At 35.6% G+C, this 21,555-nt stretch overlaps 1 protein-coding gene across 2 annotated transcripts in view; it reads left to right on the top strand.

Moving 5' to 3' along the window:
• SCFD1 (sec1 family domain containing 1) overlaps nucleotides 1–19,846 on the top strand; it is a gene marked incomplete at its 5' end in the record, with an annotated part of 134,459 nt that extends 114,613 nt beyond the window's left edge. Inside the window, 5 exons of one of the 2 annotated variants that reach the window (XM_082854025.1) lie at nucleotides 3,362–3,414; nucleotides 5,624–5,657; nucleotides 6,151–6,216; nucleotides 13,938–14,006; nucleotides 19,638–19,846. In XM_082854025.1, coding sequence (XP_082710151.1) covers nucleotides 3,362–3,414; nucleotides 5,624–5,657; nucleotides 6,151–6,216; nucleotides 13,938–14,006; nucleotides 19,638–19,661 — 246 coding nt within the window. In that variant the 3' untranslated portion in view covers nucleotides 19,662–19,846. The other variant, XM_082854026.1, reaches the window with a different exon arrangement.
• Between the last annotated feature and the right edge of the window lie 1,709 nt (nucleotides 19,847–21,555).

The following is a 21,555-nucleotide window of genomic DNA, read 5'->3' as shown; positions in this document are numbered from 1 at the left end:
CCAGCTTTCATCCAAAGTAAATATAGATTATATCCTATATATGTCCTAAGGAGCAAGTTTCTATAAATAAAAAAGAACTAGTGAGCATCAGTTGGTGTACTATAAAGAGTACCAGATCAGTTTAATTTTATGAAATTAAATTAGGAGAGGAGTGCATAGTAAAACTTTTAAGTGCATGTATTCAGATGGCACCAAGTTCTTTGGGGCTGAAAGGTAAATTGAGAGAGAAATTGTTTGATGAAGAGATAAATGGGTAAATAAATATGAGCATTTACTTAAAGAATGGGTTTTCAAGCTATCTGTTTATAATTCAAGAAAGGAATGCAAAAATCATCACAATCTGTTTCATAAAAGAGCCCATCCTGTTACTGTGGCAACTAGAAATAGAGTGGTTATCTGGAATAGAGAAAAGCCTCATGATCAAAACCCTCATTTGGGTTGATCTGAATCACTATAGACTTGGCATCAAGACTTAGGATACCAGGCTGAGAGAGAGAGTGAGAACAGAATCTTCAGTTAAATATGTCATTATTTTGTAATTGTTAAAACATTATTATAACATTAAAGGAAATTAACAAAAACAAATTTTAAAATCTGTCCATGTGAAAACAAAGATATAGTGTTATAAAAAAGCCCAAAAAGGGGCAATTACAGTTATGAAAGGAATGAGAGAATTGTCTATAATGATAAGCTAAAAAGGATTGGATTCTTCTATCTGGGAATCAATATAGAGAAAGTGGTATACAATGTAGTAAAAATAGATTTATTACTACATCCTAGAATATATGAAGAAGGAATGCTTCTTGAAAAGCCTGAGAGAAGTATGATTTATGATTAATTGTCTTATAGACTACTACTTCATAATAGGCAGTAAATTTCTGGAAGATATTACCCCAAACAATAATAAAGATTAAAAATATAAACAAATGCAAAACTTTAGACACCATATCCACAAGGGGTTAGGCAAGTTCAGGATATTTTGTTGCTGTCCCTAATCTAGAAGTTGAGATGATGGATAAGGACAGTAATAATGATAATAGCTAACATTTATTGTGCATTTCTTTAGCCAGGAACCAGTCAAAACATTTTTCATATAGCTCATTTAATCCTCATTCGAACCTTCTAAGAAAAATACTATTTTTTTAAATTATTCTCATTTTATAGATGAAGAAACTGTGGCACAATTAACTTGCCCAAGGACACACAGCTAATAAATGGCAGAGCTGAACAGGCCACATTTTTCACCACTGTGCTATATTGATTAGGGCAAGAGCCATGCTCTTCGTAGAATCATAGAACTTTAGAGTTTAATGAAACTGTAGAATCTTAACTGTGAAGGAGAGGAAACCAAGAGATATTGTGATGTTTCCCAAGGCACACTATTTTTAATAACAGAATTGGAACCAAAAACCCACTACTTCTGAATTCCTGCCTACTACTCATTCCAACATATACACACCTTCCACATATCTGTCATAGACATACAGATGGCTAAATTATGGGTCTTATGTTTCTCCAAGTTCTGTAAGTTCATTTATCAGTTCTATTGACTTTGACTTTATAACTGAAGGCACATTACTACAGACAGATATTTTTTAATTAATTAGAAAAAGTAAAATTTTTCAGCTTTTAAAGCATTTTTTCATCCATCTGCTAGGTGAGACAGATGCCTGCTCCCTCTCTTATCCCTGTCTTGTTCCCATATTGACAAATTGATTTGGAGGCTTTGAAGAGATTAACAAAGTGTACTAAGTTAGACCTGACTAGTCATCTTGAATATATCGTATCTCAAAGGCTTTAAGATGCTATAACCTAATTCTAGATGAATTCTTATCACTAACGTTTATTAAGTGTTCTTTGATTTGTCTTGATTGGATATAATGAAAGAAAGGGATTAGGCAAGATACCAGGTAAATTTCATCTTGCCTTGTACATCTGGCTAGTAGTGGTTTCCTAGAGCAAAGTGTTGAAGGATTATGGCACTGCCTTTGGGTTCAGGGAGAGTTCTGTGATTGATTAGCATCGTCCACCATTGAATGCAGGACTAGGTAGTGGCAACAATGCATGGTTTGTCATTGATCACGTTTGGGTAGGTTCATCCAGAAAAGAACCAGATAATGTTTCAGAAAAGAATGAGTTCCTTTGGCTGATTGTACCATGGAGGGCAAAGGAGGCAGAGATTAGGAAGTGACTACATTATAAACAGTAAAGCAGTACTTTCCAGCTCCTTTAATATCAAGAAGCTAGTTTCCAATGTAGTATGGAGGTCAGCAACCCCTTATCCACAACTTCTGAAGTCCAAAGAGTTCTGAAAACTAAGAGATTTTATATAACTCATTTGGTGGCAAAACCTAACCTTAATTCAAGTTGAGGTTCTTCGTACTTTTGATTTATCCTACTTTATGTTAATATTCATCTGTTTAGCTCCAGAAATATTAACATGTTAGATGATGGGGTGCTGCCCTCTAGGAATATTATATATAGTTTATGCATGATATTATCTGTATGCAATTTTTTAAATTCAAAATTCCAAAATACATCTAACTACAGAGGTTTCAATTATGAGAGATTGTGAACCTGTATTAGGTATTCTGGACATTCAGTAAAATCATAGACATATAATAATAATATAATAAATTCTAAAAGCAAGAATATTTAAGTATATTAGGTTATAAAACAGGTATATTATTTTTCTTAGTTACTTTTTTTTGAAGTATAGTTGATTTTACAGTGTTGTGTTAGTTTCAGGTATACAGCAAAGTGATTCAGTTATATATATATATTCTTTTTCAGATTCTTTTCCCTTATAGCTTATTGCAGAATATTGAATATAGTTCTCTGTGCTATACAGTAGGTCCTTGTTGGTTATCTATTTTATATATAGTAGTATTCTTTTGTTAATTCTAAACTCCTAATTTATACCTCCGCCCCTTCCCCCCCTTGGTAACCATAAATTTGTTTTCTATGTCAAAACAGGTATATTTTTGAGAAGCAATATGCATAGTGGTTAAGAGCTGGGGCATTGAAACTAGACTACCTGGGTTCAAATCCTGGAGTTCCCACACTTACTTGTCATGTGACTTTAGGAAAGTTAAAATAACTTCTCCGTACCCCAACTTGCCCATCTGAAAAATAGGGATAATAATAACTACCTCATAGGTGATAGGGGATTATGTAATTTTACTTAGAACAACGTTTAACACATAGTAATTGCTTGGTAAATGTTGATGGTGCTTACCCACTCTACCAAATTAATAGATTCATTAGTAGATTCATCAAGTATTCTTAAAATAAGCCAAACTTGAACTTTCTAAAGAAAAATTCCATAGTCATGGTAGAGTTCTCTTTTTTTTTTTAATAGGAAACTGATGACTATAGATATTTTGATCCCAAAATGCTGCGGGGCAATGACAGGTAAGCAGCTCTTGTCTTGTATAATTTGTTGTAGGTTTCCCCACCCCCACCAAGAACGGAAATAACTTTACTGATTTTTTGTTATACATCAGTAACTGCTTATTATTAAAAATTCAAACTATATAGAAAACTGGTAAGTAAACTGTATGTATAATCTCTTTACCCAGAAGTAATCACTGGTAATTATACCTAACACTTTGATGCTTTTCCTTCCAAGTGTAACATGCAAAAAAAATACATTTAGATGTTTGTTGTTTTTAATGAAATGATGAGGGTATTACAAACTATGTGTGGGTGAAGAGAATTTGGATAATCTGTGTGTTTTTAAATGAATATTCTTACTGGACCAAATGAAAAGATGGGAGCTTTATGTTGGATACCAGTTGTTGGCTTTTTATTTAACTGGTCCATAAAATCTAAGCCCCTGGGAATCATTGCTGTGAATACTTCCTTATAGCAATGAAACATTCTGCAAATAATTTATATACTTTATGACAAACATGGTATGGTAAGGTATTTGTTAACTTTATTTTGGATATTATTTTTTAAGGTTTAATCCATGGTGGTATGAAGAATAGCCTACAAGATACAGAAAAAGAATAGGCAGAATTAGGAGGGAAAAAACCTTCCTGGAGGGATGGCCTTTAGCACCAAAACTTGGGTGAAGCTTCTTTATTGCCTATACCCTATGTTTGGGATCTTTAGAACTTTGTCTTTGCTCTATCCCAAGCTTTCACATCTTTGTAGGTAGTCAGAACAGATAATCTAGTCACTAGAAAGTTGATTATTAGATTGTTTTGGTAACCTAAAAGATTATTCTTTTTTGTGAACTTATCAGAAACACTACCAAAGTTACAAAAGAAGCTGCTGGTAGCAACTGCAGCTGGCAAGAAAGAATTTGACAAAGAATAAATTATAGAAGGGAGAGAATGAGGAGTGACAACTAATGGGTATGGGGCTTCTTTGGCGGGTGATTAAAATGTTCTGAAATTAGACAGTGGTGATGGTTGTACAACTCTGCAAATATTCTAAAAACCAGATTGTACACTTTAAAATGGTGGATTTGCAACTCTTGATGTTCTCGAGCTTACAATTTTTCCTTCCTTGTGTTTGCATCAGTAGATATATTTTGCATTTTAGAAACTTCTGAGAAATTCTTTCCATCTTCCCTATAGTTTATGCATGATAATGAGGAGGAATATTAGCATTGATAAGACAGTGAAACACAGTTTCATTTTTTAATAGACTCAGCCTTCTCTTGAGCTGTCTCATCACAATTAGATCTTGGTTTTTAATAACTAGTAATGCTGTGCTATTTAAGTCTCACATCTCATCTCATGTCTACTCTTAGAGGAACTTAAAGCACTCTAGAAGGAAGTTTGTGAGGCATTTCTGTCAGGGCAGCTACTGGCTCCTTCTATGGAATATTGACACAGGCCACAGAAATGAGGAAAAGATGGAACTGTGGAATCAGCCTGTGAATAATTGAGAGGTTATAATAGCTCTCTCCCCTTGGTTGAGATTTTCAAAAATGGCTTGTGAGGAAAACCTAAGTTATCTTTGTAAAGCCTATTTTAGCACTCAAAACAAATATATATTTGACTCACAAAAGCTTTGAAAATTGTGTTTATTAAAAGATCTCTTTGACACCAAGAAAGTATTTTTGAAATATATTACAAATATATAAATATGTAATTAATATATAAATATTAAAAAGCTATAGCAAAATACACATCCCTTCTTCCATCCCCTCTTTGCCTCCTAAATTGTTATCCTTCCCATACATGTGTTTGCATAGTTTTTTCACAAATGTAGATACCCACAAACTGTAATCTGTTGAGTATGGTAAAAATTTTACATAATTTACCACTAAAGTATATATTTTATTAATTCACCTTATACCCAGATTTCCACTCCTCGTGGGAACTGTTGCTCAGTCTTTCCTTTTCCCTCTCAGTCTTCTCCTAGAATTTTATTTTGAAGTCAACAAGTTGTCCCATTCCCTTTTAGACACTGAGATATGTACTTCATCTAGCTGTTCCTCTGAATCCCACTTCACTACCTGGCTCAAAGAAGGTGAAGGAAGAAGAATTGTAAATACATAGCTAATAGTGCGTGCGTGTGTCTGTGTGTTTCCCATGCCTATTTTATCCTTAAGTGAAGCTTTGGGTGAAATTTTCGTGTGTGTTTTTTGTTGTTGTTCTTACAGCTCAGTTCCAAGGAACAAAAATCCATTTCAAGAGGTAAGTTCATATAAAAATCCTCTGTCCCTGAAATGGAAGGATGAAAGGTAACCAAGCAGTCTTGAAGAATATCTTTGTCCTAAACATAGCTTTATGATGATTACTGTATGGCAGTCTTGATAAATCCAATTCCATGTACCTAAGATTCTTTATAAATGACAAATTCAAAAATAACTTTTGGAAAAAGCCCTTTGGATTTATTTGGTATTGTTTAATTGAAGGATGAAGTTTATTTTCCTCAGAATTGTTTCTGAAAAATCTCCACTTCATTTTACTACTCGATAGAAATTAGAAATTTATAGACTTTTCTAAGAAATAAATTTCTTTATAATTGAAGTAGCATCAGGCACTTAGGTAAAAAAATACTAGCCAGCAAGGGATCACATCCTAAGTTGTGGAATGGGCTCCAGACTATACCCCATGTTTGAGAGTTAAAATACTGTTTTAACTATTTCTTTTAACTTACCTATTTTTATTCTGTTTGCATTTTTAGGCAATTGTTTTTGTGGTGGGAGGAGGCAACTACATTGAATATCAAAATCTTGTTGACTACATAAAGGTACATTTGACCTTTATATTCTTTTATCATTTGAGGTTTCACAGTTGTTCCATGTCTTTAACATACTAACATTCTCTGGTGACTCCCCTGATTCTTACATAACCCCTTTTCTAGAGGTAGTTTAAAAATCCAGCAGATAGGGAAAAATGCCCATATGTTCATTGTTTTCCTGTCACATTTCTGGCCTAAAATTTTACTTGATTTGGAAAATAATGTACCTTATTGATGTAATGTACTTTGCAGCTATCTTATTTTGACTTTAAATGTTTAGATACCTCAAATAAGCCCCTGTTCTAAAAATGTCTCCCTTTGTGAGATGATTTACCGAACCCCATTTACCTGAATAATAAGCACTTTTCTCTCATCTTATTGACCTAAGTCAGCAACATACTTCGAACAAACTTGGAATGTCTGCTTTTTCAGCAAACAGGTGCTTTAGAGGTAGCACGTTAGAAGTGGTGTGCTATTCAAAACTGACAGCAGCAGGGAGTGACAGACAACTAAGCAAAAGAATATGAAGGGAAGGGTGTAACTTGAAGAGCAAAAACACCATTTAAAATGTAGAGGCAACAGAACTAGTGATTGTTGCAATGACATTTTGTAATCTTCATTTAATTCACTTAATATTGAATAATGATTATTCCTTATGTCCTGTATTACATAAGACTTCAATAAAGGTAGAGGTTTTGGTACAGCAGTAGAAAAAAATACATAGGCAGATGTCACAGAGCTTCAAAACCACCAGGTACCTCCAAGGATCCTAGCTCAGTTGCACATAACATGCTTCAGAATGTGAACCACCACTAAGATCTATACCTTGGTCTCAGGGGAGCATCCATCTTATACTAGGAGAGGTCTTTTATACCCCTCTCTGTTCATATAGCCAGAATCGGGCTGCATGACTAGGCTCAAAGGCAAAAACCAAGGGAACATAACAGAAACCAGGTGTAAACCATCAATCTGTACAATTTTTAAACAGTGCTGACAAACTAGTGCAAGTTGTCCCTTGGTCTACCTGTGAACCTTGGGCAGGACTATATTAATCTATTTCATTCAGATTTGGCCAAGGGTCAACAACATGATTGGTTCCAGGTGTGTTCCCAAGGATAAACACAAGGTTACAACAGACCAGCTGAAATTAATCCTGTACTTATACCCCATCCTTGGTTAAGCTTTCTTAATTACATTTGTCAGCATTCTTTCTGCTTTTTTCTTTTACATTATAGGACAGAAAAACAGGAAGGATAAAAACCAAAATACTAACAAATACTAACCATTTGTTATACCTGAAATGCAGGTATAACTTTAAAGAAACATTGCAGTTTACCAGATATTCCAGTGCAAACTTGTTTTTAATCATGTATAGGCCTCACAACTCTTACCTCTCTCCACCACAGAAATTTTAATTTTGTGAAATGTATTAATAAGTTGAATCAATGTAACAATTAATTGTTTATTAACTAAGTCTAGTTCTTTCTCTGATCAATCACCTCCATCAGAACAACATCAGGGTTATCAGTGGTAGATATGTAAGCCCACCAAGTTATTCTTTACTTGGTTTCAGGTTACAAAATATTTTTTTTACCTTGATTATTACCCTCCACCCACCAAAACATGGTGTATAGGTAGTAGGGCACATGATACTATGACTCATCAGGCATGTAACAGGTATTTTATGTCCCTGTATCCAGGCGCCTTTCTTAACAGATCATCACTCAGGTTCATATTTACACAGTGGTCTTTGGCTCTTTTGTTGAACAGATTCTTTTGTACGCCTTTGAGCAGCAACAGTATCCTAATTTTGCCTCCCAAAAGGGGTCCTCTGAAATATATAAAACCTGTAAAATGAGAATACGTAAAACAAAAGGAAGCATTAGAATTATTCTAGGTGTTTATCCCCTAGATGTTATTGGCATCATCAAAACATAGCACGTGAATAAGCCCAGATTAAATCGTTCATAAACCTCCCAGAACCCGTCTTGGACCTTCAGCTTCAAATAAAGGAGGCTATTTCTGCAGGTGTTATGGGCATCTATAAATATAGGTAAGAGTATTATTCTCTTGCTCTCAGCCTCTTGCAAGGTACCAAGATAATATTAGCTTTTTTTTTCTTTTTTTGGTATTATTTACTTATTGGTTACATTCCTGAGAATCAAGACTTCTCCATCGTCCATGTGTCATTAATTCTTACCCAGAATTTTGCCCTTGGTTTAGAAGACGATCAGATTCAGCAAGACGCCTGATCCATAGAGCTGGCAACAGTATGAGATTGGCCAGTACTTTCCCCTTTCTTCATTCCCAGTCATAGGAGGCAGGTTGGATAAGTGCGAGTTTATAGGACTGTGTTATCCACTGGTTAGTACAGATGCAGAAACTATTAATCCCAGTTTACACAGATGAAAAGAAGAAACATCCCATTCTATCATTCCTCAGACAGATTTAGAGGTATTGTCTTGATGTCTTGTTTGCAGTTAATCCTTTCTTCAGACCTTATAAATGTGATTCATGTCCCTGTACTACAGGATCAGGCAGAGAAAAAGAAACATTTTTAGAAATGCAGGAGAAATTTTTAGTGGCTTCTGTGTTACTACCCCACTTCCTCCCTCCCCTGTTTCTCCTACAGTATCTCAACAACCTCTTCGCTGTTGATTCCCCCTTTAATTAAATGCCTGTTATGTTTTAACACACATTCTGTCATGCAAGCCACTCTTTCTGTCTCTTATTAGAAAGAGATGTGCCTAATTTAGAAAGTAGATGTTTCAAATGTCAGTTTCAGTTTTCAGTCAGTCCACTACTTTGTGTTTGGTAAGGTATATGATGTCGGTCTACTGTGTATGCTTCTTAGCATGCTGTTGAACTGCACCTGCAGCAAAATGGGTTTCTTTGTCAAGTGATGTATATAAAGGAAGTCCAAATTGAAACAGTTTCTGCTGTGATGTTAAAGGTGTTAAAGGTATTTGCTTTAGTCACCAGGTGTGTAAGTCCAAATCCAAAATGAGTGTCTATTCTGGGTAAAACCTATTGCTGTCCGCCTGGAACCATAGGTAATAGGCCAGTGTAATTCTATGTAAACATGTATTTGGAATTGCTGGGTCATAATAACTGTGTTTAACCATGTGAGGAACTGCCAGATTGTTTCCAAAAATAATGTAAAATGCACCATTTTACATTCCTACCAGCAGTGTATGAGGGTTCTGATTTCTCCACATCATTGCCAGGACTTATCTGACTTTTTGATTTCGGCTGTACTAGTGGGTGTGAAGTGGTGTCTCATTGTGGTTTTCATTGCATTTCCATGATGACTTAAATGATGTCAAGCATCTTTTCATGTGTTTATTGGCCATTTATATATCTTCTTTGGAGAAATGTTTATTGAGATCCTTTGCCCATTTTTTAATTGGGTTATTTTGCCTTTTTACTACTGACTTGTAAGAGTTCTTTATATAATCTAGATACAAGTCCCTTATCTTGATATATGATGGCAAATATTTTCTCCCATTCTTTGATCTTTTCACCTTCTACCTGGTGTCCTTTAAAGTACAAACCTTCATTTTTTTCTTTTGTTGCGTGTGCTTTTGGTGTCATATGTAAGAACTCTTTGCCAAAGCCAAGGTCATGAAAATTTACTCCTGTGTTTTCTTCTATAGGTTTTATAGTTTTTGCTCTTACATTTAGGTCTTTGATCCATTTTGAGTTAATTTTTGTATATAGAAAAAAGTCCAGTTCATTCTTTTACATATGGCTATCCAGGTTGTCCTAGCACCATTTATTGAAAAGACTATTTTTCCCCGCTGAGTGGTCTTGTAATAGAGGGAGGCAGTATGCAGCCCTTAGCATGGAGCCTTTGCTGGGTTCTGTTACTGGGCAACCCATTACCAGGCAACAGTTACTGAGAGACCACTAACTAGAGCCGGGGTTAGGAGGTCCCGCTCAGTCATTGGTCGGCAGAGTGGTGGTCAGGCGGAGCGAGGTAAGAGGCAGATCCTGGCCTCCTCCCTGGGGCCCTCCAGCTCACCTAGCCTCAGGCCAGTGGATGAGCTGGAGGGCCCCAGGGAACAGGCTGGGGGCTGTGTCCTGCAGGGCTCTAGAGCCCTCGCCAAGGCCACCCACTGGCCAGGCACAGGCCTTGAGGCGGCGGTGAACCTCTCCCCCATCCCTACCTCCATGACCTGATGGCGGTGGCAGTCTGCATGGGACACAGTCTGCGGGACTTGGCCCCCACCATATGGGCGGCCTGAGGAGCCTGAGGGCCAGTTGAGTCCTGGGTGCCTGGCTCCCTCAGTGATGACAGCTGGGCAGGGTCTGGGGACCTGGCCCTGAGGGAGCCACCAACTGAGATCTGCCTCCTCTTAGCCAGGACCTGGACCTTGGAAGGTGAAAGCTGTACCTTGGGACCTTGCCCTTTCTTGTCAGAACAGAGAATAACATTTGTTTGGTGGAGATTTACAGGAACATGGTTACCTAACCATGACCTGACCTCAAGAACAAAGGCTCTGACACCAAGACGTTTGCAACAACTAACCAAGTCCTCCCTCACTTCTCCTATAAAAAGGTCTTCGCTGAAAGCTTTCAGGGAGTTTGGGGTTTTAAAGGCATGAGCCACCCATCTCCTTGCATGGCCCTGCAATAAACCTTTCTCTGTTCCAAACTTCAACGTTTTGGTATTGTTTGGCCTCACTGTGCGTCAGGCACATGGACTTGTGGTTTGGTAACAGTCTTGGCAGGCTTGTTGAAAATCAGTTGACCATACATGTATGGGTTTATTTCTGGACTCTCAACTCTATCCCATTGATCCATAGGTCTGTCCTTGAGCTGGTACTACACTGTAGTGAGTTTTGAAATCAGGATGTATGAGTCTTCCTACTTTATCCTTTTTCAAGATTGTTTTGGATTTTCTGGGTTCCCTGCAATTCCGTATGAATTTGAGGATCAGCTGTTAATGGCAGTTGGATTCTGATAGGGATTGCATTGAATCTGTAGATAAGATGAAAATACTCCCCAAAACTTAACACTATTAAGTCTTCTAATCCACGACGTGGAATGTTTTTCCGTTTATTTAGATCTTTTTCTTTCAACATTTTTTGGTTCCTTTGCAGTTTGTTATTTTCAGAGTTTAAGCTTTGTATTTCTTTGAGGTTTACTCCTATGTATTTTTTATGCTATTATGGATGGAATTGTTTTCATTTCATTTTTGCAACTGTATAGAAATCTGATTGTTATATATTGATCTTGTGTCCGGCAACCCTATTGAACTCATTTATTAGTTCTGATGGTTTGTGGGTTTTTTTGGATTTTTAGGATTTTCTATATACAAGATCATGTTATCTCTGAATAGAATTAGTTTAACTTCTTCCTTAACCTATCTGGAATGTTGTTCTTGCCTAACTACCCTGGCTAGACTAGACCCTCCAGTACAATATTTAAGAGTCTGGAGCAGACCTCTTTATCTTCTTCCTGATCTTAGGGACAAAGCATCCAATCTTTCACCATTAAGTTTGCTGTTACCTATGGGTTTTTCATACAGCCATTAATGTGTAGTAGCTGCTAAGCCATGTAGTTTAATTATCCTGAGAATTCTTTGTTTTTTAATCCCGTTTGGTCTTACTGTTTCCTTTGTTCTGAGTCATCTTCATCTTCATCTTCTTCCTATCATTCAGCCCCATTCAGGGGAAACTGAGCTAGTAGGTCTATGACAGCCTCCCTCATGACATCGGAAACCCATGTTAGTGCAACCTGGTAGTATGAAACAAAACTTACGGCTTATGCCTACAAGAGACTTGTAATTGAGAATGTATCTAACATGGCACTTGATTTATACCAGTTCACATAACAACGGGCAAGTGCCATTTTTGTTGGGAAGGCAAAGAAAATACTATAATGATTCTATGTGATTTATTTAGTAATCATGTTAGTCTAACTTACAATGTAACTGCTATTTGGTATAACACTGATGTATTTGATAAAAATTAAATGGATTGATTTTTCACAAGACATTTGATAATACTGATATCAATGACCAAATGTATTGGGAATTTTACTTAAAGCCACCACAAGTTGTTCTTTTGATGGAAGGTGATTGGCTAGAGAATTAACTAGATTTAGTTAATAATTAATTGTTACATTGAATCAAGGTATTAGTACATTAGTTCAATTTTTAATGGAAGGAAGAAATATCAAATTTGTGCATAATTAAGAATAAATTTACACTGAAATATTACTAAACTGAGGTGTTAAAGATTAAAGCTATACCTACCTTACTGGATGATCAAAAGATTAGAATTTTTGTGTTTGTTTTTGTATTCTATAAATGCTATAAAAGATGAAAAATGATGACAAATAATTAGAATTAAGCAAGCTTGTCAAGGGTGGAGAGGGAATGTACTTATATAAGCACAAGATTAATCTCAGCTAGTTAATATAACCTGTGCTAATGTTAGGCCAACCCTGAATGAAATGTATTAACTAGTGTTTAAAATAGGCCTGTGCTAGGGTCCAAGCTAGACTAGGGGGCAACTTGCACTAGCTTGTCAACATTCTTTAATGGAAAATGTAAAGATTGATTTGCACCTGGTTTCTGTCATGTTTTCTTGTTTCTGCTGTTAAGCCTATTCACGCAGCCTGATTCTGGCTATGTGATCAGAGAGGTATAAAAAACCCTTCCTTGGACAAGACTGGGGCTCCACTGAGACCAGGGTATCTCCACTGTATCTTGGTGGTTCACAGCTGAAAATGAAATGTGTCATATTACTGAGATGGGAGCTGTGCCTAGAAGTTTTGGACCCCTCTAATGTTTCCCTATGTACTGTGACCTCTACCCTTTTGTGAGTATAGCCTCAAGAATCCCAATTATATGACCCTATTTTATGGCTGCACATACCATCTCAATTTGAAGAAAAGGAGAGTGAGGTGTGACTCTCGTTTTACTTGTTCTCAGAGAAGGTCAGCTAGAACATTTATTCAGCCAGCGATGTTATTCGGCTCATACATCACAGAGAAATGTCCTTATCTTGTATTACAAAGCTGTAATTCTTTTTGTTCCTGATTAATTAATCATATTTGCTTTGTTATGGAATAAACTTTTTACTTTACAAAAAAAATCTTAACAAATTTACATTCAAGTTCACAATACATGTAAGAATTTCAGCATTAAGAACTTACCAAAATTCTCCAATCAAAAAGTTTGACTGCTTGTAATTGGGTTCCAACATTCTGTCAAAATTCAGAATGAAATTCATAGAGTTACAGAATGGAATAGGGTATATTAAGACATAAATACTGTATTATCACAAATGAGTCTGAAATGACAGTCCCTGCTACTCACACCATATCCTACTTGCAGCGTAACAAAACTTGAAGAATGTTTTCTTCAAGTAGTTACAGATCTTACATTGGAAGAATGTTGGCCTAAGATTTTATAAATAATTGTGGCTCCCATGAAATGTGTCAGTAATCACATTCCTTCTATTTTCAGTGTAAATGGCACTAGAAGTGTACCTACCACCTATATTTTGAAGAAAAAAAAAAACTATGCCCATCTCACTCCTTTATTCCATGTAATTTTAGGATAGACATGTGTACACTAAAATCCAATACTCCCCCCCCAAAAAATTAAAACTTTTAAGAATAACCAAAAGTCTTATTAGGTTTAACCCCTCTTCTTGGGAATATTGAAAATATTACTTGTTACTTGTATCTGAGTTCTGTATCTGATTTTTTTACAGGGGAAACAAGGCAAGCACATCTTATATGGCTGCAGTGAACTTTTTAATGCTACACAGTTCATAAAACAGGTAAAGTGTACTTTTTAGTTTGTTAACATACCCTAAGTTGCTGTTGATATTTTTCAGAAGAGAGCAAGATAATCATGTTCATCTGAACCAGCTGAAACTAAAAGCCATAGAGCTAAAAGAATGTAAGGTTGTACCATGGACAACTATAAAGGAAACTCTTATAAGTAACATTATTTCCATTATCCCAAATCTATGAAAAGGTAAATTTAATTCAGAAAATTTTTAATTGGAGTAGTGTTACTCACTTAGGCTAAATTCATTTCAGCATTTCCTTGACATATTGTCCACATTTCTGACTTTGCCTAGCTGAGAAATTAAGTAACCTTATTAAGGGGTTGTATGTGCTCAGTTGATACAGCAGAATTACATTCACCTTGAAAGTTAATGACAGCAGTAGCTGAGGTGTACAGAGTCTTTACATTCTTTTACTATTGTTTCCATGACTGTTCTCAGTAATTACATTAACTTCAACTTTTTAAAGCTTAAACTACCTGAAAGGCTCAATAGGCTGACCAATAATATCCATTCACCCTTACCTTGGCTGCCATAAAAATCATAACTGTACCCTGTGCTCGTTTTTAGCAGCTCTTCCTAGCATCTTTTTCTAGCACAAGTTTCTTACCCACATTATATGGTTCTTGTATTTTTAACCTTAATGAGGTGGCCCAGTGGTATTGTGAGAATTTCAGACATACAGAAAAACTGAAGAGAATTTGCACTGAACATGTGCATACTCCCCATTAACATTTTATTGTACTTGCTTTATAAGATACCTGTCCATCTTTCCATTCTTCATTCTATTCCTTGCTCCACCTGTATTAATTTCAAAGTAAATTGTAGCTATCAGTACACTTCCCCCTTAATACTTCATTGCCAATATCATTAACTAGATTTCATTATTTGTTTAGTTTGTTGTTGTTGTTGTTTTACCTTTGGAGATAAAATTTACAATAGTGAAATACACGTATCTTAAGTGTACATTCCTAACTTTGTCAGATGTTTCATTCACCTGAGTATAACCCAAACCCCTATCAAGATACAGAACCATTACACCACAGAGTTCCTTTATGGCCTTTGCCAGTCAATCCTTGCTCCTAGTCAAAGCCTGCTCCCAAAACACTGTCTTGATGTTTTTCCACCATAGATTAGTCTTGTCTATTTTAGAACATCATGTAAATGGAATTTTTCTTTGTTAGATTAACTAGAAGACTCTCAATTTTATTAATTCTTTTAATGAAGCATATGATGTTAATGCTAATTTTCTCTATTTGTTTTCTTCTTTTTAACCTTTGAATTTTATTTTATTTTTTTTGAATTTTATTTTTTTTTACACTGGAGGTTCTTATTACTTATCTATTTTATACTCTATTTGTTTTCTGTTCCTTGGTTTCTACTTTTTATTATTTCCTTTGTGTTGATTACTTTGGGTTTACATTGTTCTTCTTTTACTAGCTTCTGATATTGGATAATCATTAAGTCATTAACTTTAGCTTTTCTTTTCTAAAATAAACATTGAAAATCATAAAATTTAAACTCTTGCCAAACACTGCTTTAGCCACATTCTACAAATGTTGATGTTATGTTTTTATTACCATTGTTGGAAATATTTTTAATTTACCTGGTAGTTTATTCTTTAGCCCATGTATAGAGATCTGTTGTTGTTTCAAGTATTTGTGGGTTTCTAGATATCTTACTCTTACTGAGTTCTAATTTAATTCCCTTTTTGTCATAGAACATTCTATACATAAGTTCATTATTGCAGAATTTATTTAAATTCCTTTTCTGGCCCAACATATGGTCTATCTTGTTAAGCACTCCATATGCACCTAAAAAAGAACATGCATTATGCAGAAATTGAAGGAAGGGTTCTATAAACATTAATTTGGTCAAGGTAGTTGATAACATTACTTAGATCCTCTATGTCTTTATTTTTATTTTTTTTTTGGTCTAGTTCTATCAGGTATTGAAAGATTGGTATTAAAATCTCTGACTGTGATTGTGGAATTGTCTTTTCCTTTAGTTCTGTCAATTTCTGCTTTTTGTGTTTTTAAGTTCTGTTATTAGGTACATACAGACTTATTATTGTATATTCCTGATGAATGGATTCTTTTATATGCAGTATTCCTCTACATATCTGGTAATGCTCTTTGTCTTGAGGTCTGCTTTATCTGACATTAATATAACCACCCTAGCATTCTTACACTTAGTTTGCATCTTATAACTTCTCCGTCTGTTTACTTTCAACTTGTCTATGCATTTATATTTAAAGCATATATCTTGTAGGTAGAATATAAGTGGATCTTGTGTTGTTTTTTTTTAAACCATTATACAGTCTCTTTTAATTGGAGTCTATTGGTCTATTAACATCTAATGTAATTATTAATATGATTAGATTTAGGTCTAGCACTTTACTGATTCCTCTTTCCTACCTTTCTTTGTATTATTTGAACACTTTTTAAAATTCCACTTTAATTCATCCACAGATTTTTTTTTTTTAGCTATATCTCTGCATTACAAATTTAGGGTTGCTCTGTTATGCCACTTGCGTTAAATGTAGAAACCTTGCAACCATACATACCCTCAACATTTATGCTGTGATTGTCATATTTTACATCTACATACATCATTAACCTCACAAGACAGTGGACAGTGTTACCATTTGTGCTTCAGTCATGTTTATAACAAAGACATAAATCTTTGCATTTATATGGATGTAAATTCCAGTGCTCTTCATCCCTACTTATAGCTTCTCTTTTTTTTTTTTTTTTTTGGCTGCATTGGGTCTGCATTGCTGTATGTGGGCTTTCTCTCGTTGCTGTGAGTGGGGTCTACTCATTGTTGCGATGCACGGAAATTCTCATTGCAGTGGCTTCTCTTGTTGCAGAACACGGGTTCTAGGTGCGTGGGCTTCAGTAGTTCTGGCACGCAGGATGTAGTGCATAGGCTCAGTAGTTGTGGTGCACGGGCTTAGTTGCTCTGCAGCATGTAGGATGTTCCTGGACCAGGGCTTGAACCTGTGTCCCCTATATTGGCAGGCAGATTCTTAACCACTGTGCCACCAGGGAAGTCCCCCTACTTATAGATTTTAATTTCCATCTGTTGACTGAAAAACTTTTAGCATTCACTGTAGCTCTGGTATGCTAGCAGTGAGTTCTCTTAATTTTTTATTAGATGAAAATGTCTTTATTTCACCTTTATTCTTAAATAATTATATATATATATACACACACACACACACACACCTGTACATATATACATATATATAAATATTTTTTCTGGATACAAAGTTCTGGTAGACAGTTTTTCAGCACTTTAAAGATGTCAGTCCACTGTCTTCTGTCTTTCATTGTTTCTTATAGGAAGTCAGCAGCCATTCAGATCAGTGTAAATTTTTTTTTAACATCTTTATTGGAGTATAATTGCTTTATAACAAAGTGAATCAGTTATAATATACCTATATCCCAGTATCTCTTCCGTCTTGCGTGTCCCTCCCTCCCACCCCTCTAGGTGGTCACAAAGCACCTAGCTGATCTCCCTGTGCTATGAGGCTTCTTCCCACTAGCTATCTATTTTACGTTTGGTAGTGTATATATGTCCATGCCACTCTCTCACTTTGTCACAGCTTACCCTTCCCCTTCCCCATATCCTTAAGTCCATACTCTAGTAGGTCCGTGTCTTTATTCCAATCTTGCCCCTAGTTCTTCATGACCTTTTTTTTTGATTCCATATATATGTGTTAGCATACAGTATTTGTTTTTCTCTTTCTGACTTACTTCACTCTGTATGACAGACTCTAGGTCCAACCACCTCACTACAAATAACTCAATTTCTTTCTTTTTATGGCTAAATAATATTCCATAGTATATATGTGCCACATCTTCTTTATCCATTCATCTGTTGGTGGTCACTTAGGTTGCTTCCATGTCCTGGCTATTGTAAATAGAGCTGCAGTGAACATTTTGGTACATGACTCTTTTTGAAGAGTTTTCTCAGGGTCAGATCAGTGTAAATTTATATGTAATGCGTAATCTTTCTCTGGTGCTTTCAAGATTTTATCATTATCTTTGGTTTTCAGCAATTTAATTATAATGTATCTATGCATGACTTCTGTGTATCTTGCTTGGGGATCACTGAGCTTCCTGAGTCTATAAATTTATACCTTCACCAAATTTAGGGAATTTTCAGCTGTTAGTTCTTCAAGAATTTTTATGCCCACTTTTGTCTCTCCTTTTGGGACTCCATTTACATTTATGTTTAACTGTTTATAGTGTCCCACAAATCCCTGAGGATTCTGTTCTTTAACGTCTATAAGTTGCTCTGTCTTCAGATTCAATAAGTCTTTCTTTTGCTATCTCCATTCTGCTGTTTGATGTATTTACCAGTTCTTTAATTTTCACTTGGATTTTTTTAAAATGTAGTTCATATTTTTATGTTGAGATTTCCTTTTTTCATTCATTGTGAGCCTATTTTTCATTATTTCATTGAAGATATTGTCCTAGCTGCTTTTAAAACGTGGTCTACTATGGGCCCACCCTTGGGGTCCAGTGGTTAGGACACTGCACTTCCAATGCAAGGGGCACAGGTTCGATCCCTGGTCAGGGAAGTAGGATCCCATATGCCATGCGGCATGGCCAAAAAAAACCCCTGGTCTATTAATTACTACACATGGATCATCTCACTGTTGGTTTCCATTGTCTTTCCCCCTAGAGAATGGCTCCATTTTCCTGTTTCTTCATATATTTACTAATTTTAGATTGTATCCTTTACATTTTGAATGTTGTATTTTGGAAACTGAATTCTATTTCTCTGAAGAGTATTGGTCAGACCCAAAGTTCAAACTCTGTCTCTTGGGCAGCAGTTCAAATCTCACCTGTTTGTTAGTCTGTACAGTCTGTTGCCCCCAAACTCTTTCCTCTGGTTTTTCAGTCCAGAAAGACTGCAGGTTTTCTGTCAGTTTTAGCTGCCAGTATAGCACCAACTGTGGCCTGCCTTCAGGCTAAGAGCCACAGAACCAGAGAACTCAGTCCGGGCTATTCCCTCCTTCCAAGTGTTGATTCTGTTCCAGAAGCCACCTGCTTTCAGTTGCTCCCCATTGCCTACAGGTGGTTGGTTTTTGTATTTGTTTAAAGTTTATAATTTCTATCTCTCTGTCATAGACTTGGTGCAATAGTTTACCCAGCCTTCCAGAATTGAAAGCCTTTTCCCTTCCTTTTAATGATCTTTAGAAATATATTAAATATATTTCTAAGTTCTTTTAGAAATAATATAGAAAAGTGAACTGTCAGCAGTAAAGTCACACATGATGTTGTTTTTCTTTACATTTTCATAGTGAATTAATATTAATTTTTTATTCTTAGATTTTTGTTTTCCATTACTTGAATTTACTCCTATATAATGTTTACACATCTTTTTGCCATGACAGGTTTTAAATATCTACGAATCTTAAACATTTGAGTTAGTGGTGAATATTGAATGAAAATGTATTATTCTAGAAATGCAGTGCATGAAATAGAAAGCCTGGATTTTACCATGATAAAAGTGTGCATTTAAGGTGTTTACAAATATAATTCAAGCCCAAGTTTCTTTTGTGATTAAAAACAGTAATATTTATGATTTTATGTTTTGTTTTAGCTGTCACAACTTGGACAAAAATAACACAGAAGAACCTTAACATGAGAATCTATTTAGAATTTGGATAAATGTAAAAAGTCAAAAGAGCCAGATGTTTCCTTTCTTCATATCAATGTCCTAACAGTGAAACTTAGAATTATTTGTTAATTTTTAAGGAAATTCTATACTTAATATAATGTGTACTGATTAAAACAATAAAGCATTTCAGAAATAAATTTTAACATTGTACATTATCTCTCCTGTTATGTTTGACAAATGAGAAAGAAAGTACTTTGGAAGGAAGGAAAGCTCTGTCTGAATATAATGTTAAAATATTAATATAATAACCAATATATTATGATTGAAGCTAGTAAAAGTTTAAGAATGTAATATACAAGTGTTATTTCATTGGTTCATGAATCTCCTACATCTCCTAAATTGTATGCATTTTAATTGTAAAATTACCTTCCCATCGTTTGTTTCCCATGTTGCCTCTAGATTTTATAGCCACTTTAATGTCGCTTCTCTGTCTGGCACAGCTACGTACATTTTATCACATAAAATCCCTCCTTTATATAATGTCAAAAGTCAAATATTAACAACATCTGGAACAGACAAATACAAAACATTTATCCTGTAAAGTTCTAAATAATATGTAAAAGTAAGTGTTAAATTTGATTCTAACCTTCCTATCTGCCTGCCACACAGCACTAAAAAGGAATGTTGATCAGTCATATATCTCAAGGCAGTCATATAAAACCAAACCAATCGCTCCAGAGAAAAGAACTGTTCCTATTATAAAGGCCAGGGAGCTTTTCCTCCTAATGAGCCTCATCAAGAGAAATCTGTAGTGTTACAGACAACATCCTGATAATAGATAAAACAACAGATTAATTAACAGAACCACTTCTTTCCACACCCCCACCTACCATGAGTCAATGCTATTGTACCAAAGCACAGGTCAAGAAAAATAATTCTAGGTGGGTAGTGGTTGGCTAATGTGACTTATTCCTGGGATGAAATTTAAAGCATGTTTGGACTGCTATAACAAATTACCATAGGCTGGGTGGCTTATACAACAAAGTACTTCTCACAATTCTGGATGCTGGGAATTCTAAGATCAAGGTACCAGCAGATCCACTGTCTGGTGAGAACCTTCTTCCTGATTTGCAGACAGCCATGTGTCCTCACATGGTGGAGAGTACAGAGCAAGCTCTGGTCCCTCCATCCCCTTTTAAAGGCACTAATCCCATTGTGGGGACTCCACCCCATGACCTCATCCAAACCCAGTTACCTCCCAAAGACCCTACCTCCAAATACCATTACACTGGGGAAAAGACAGTCTCTTCAATAAATGGTGCTGGGAAAACTGGACAGCTACATGTAAAAGAATGAAATTAGAACATTCTTTAACACCATACACAAAAACAAACTCAAAATGGATTAAAGACCTAAATGTAAGACCTAATACTATAAAGCTCTTAGAGGAAAACATAGGCAGAACAATTTTTGACATAAATGGCACAATATCTTTTTTCATCTGTCTCCTAGAGCAATGGAGATAAAGACAAAAATAAACAAATGGGACCTAATTAAACTCAAAAGCTTTTTTGCACACAAAGGAAACCATAAAAAAAATGAAAAGACAACCCACAGAATGGGAGAAAATATTCGCAAACATTGTTACCGAGAAGAGATTCATTTCCAAAATTTACAGACAGCTCATTCATCTCAATATCAAAAAAACAAACAACCCAATCAGAAAGTGGACAGAGACCTGAATAGACATTTCTCCAAAGAAAACATACAGGTGACCAACAGGCACATGAGAAGATGCTCAACATTGCTGATTATTAAAGAAATGCAAATCAAAACTACAATGAGACATCACCTCACACCAGTCAGAATGGCCATCATCAAAAAGTCTACAAACAATAAA

Source organism: Leucopleurus acutus (assembly GCF_964270905.1).
Source record: "Leucopleurus acutus genome assembly, chromosome: 1".
Classification (NCBI taxonomy): domain Eukaryota; kingdom Metazoa; phylum Chordata; class Mammalia; order Artiodactyla; family Delphinidae; genus Leucopleurus; species Leucopleurus acutus.
This window is presented reverse-complemented; position numbering and strand designations above follow the sequence as displayed.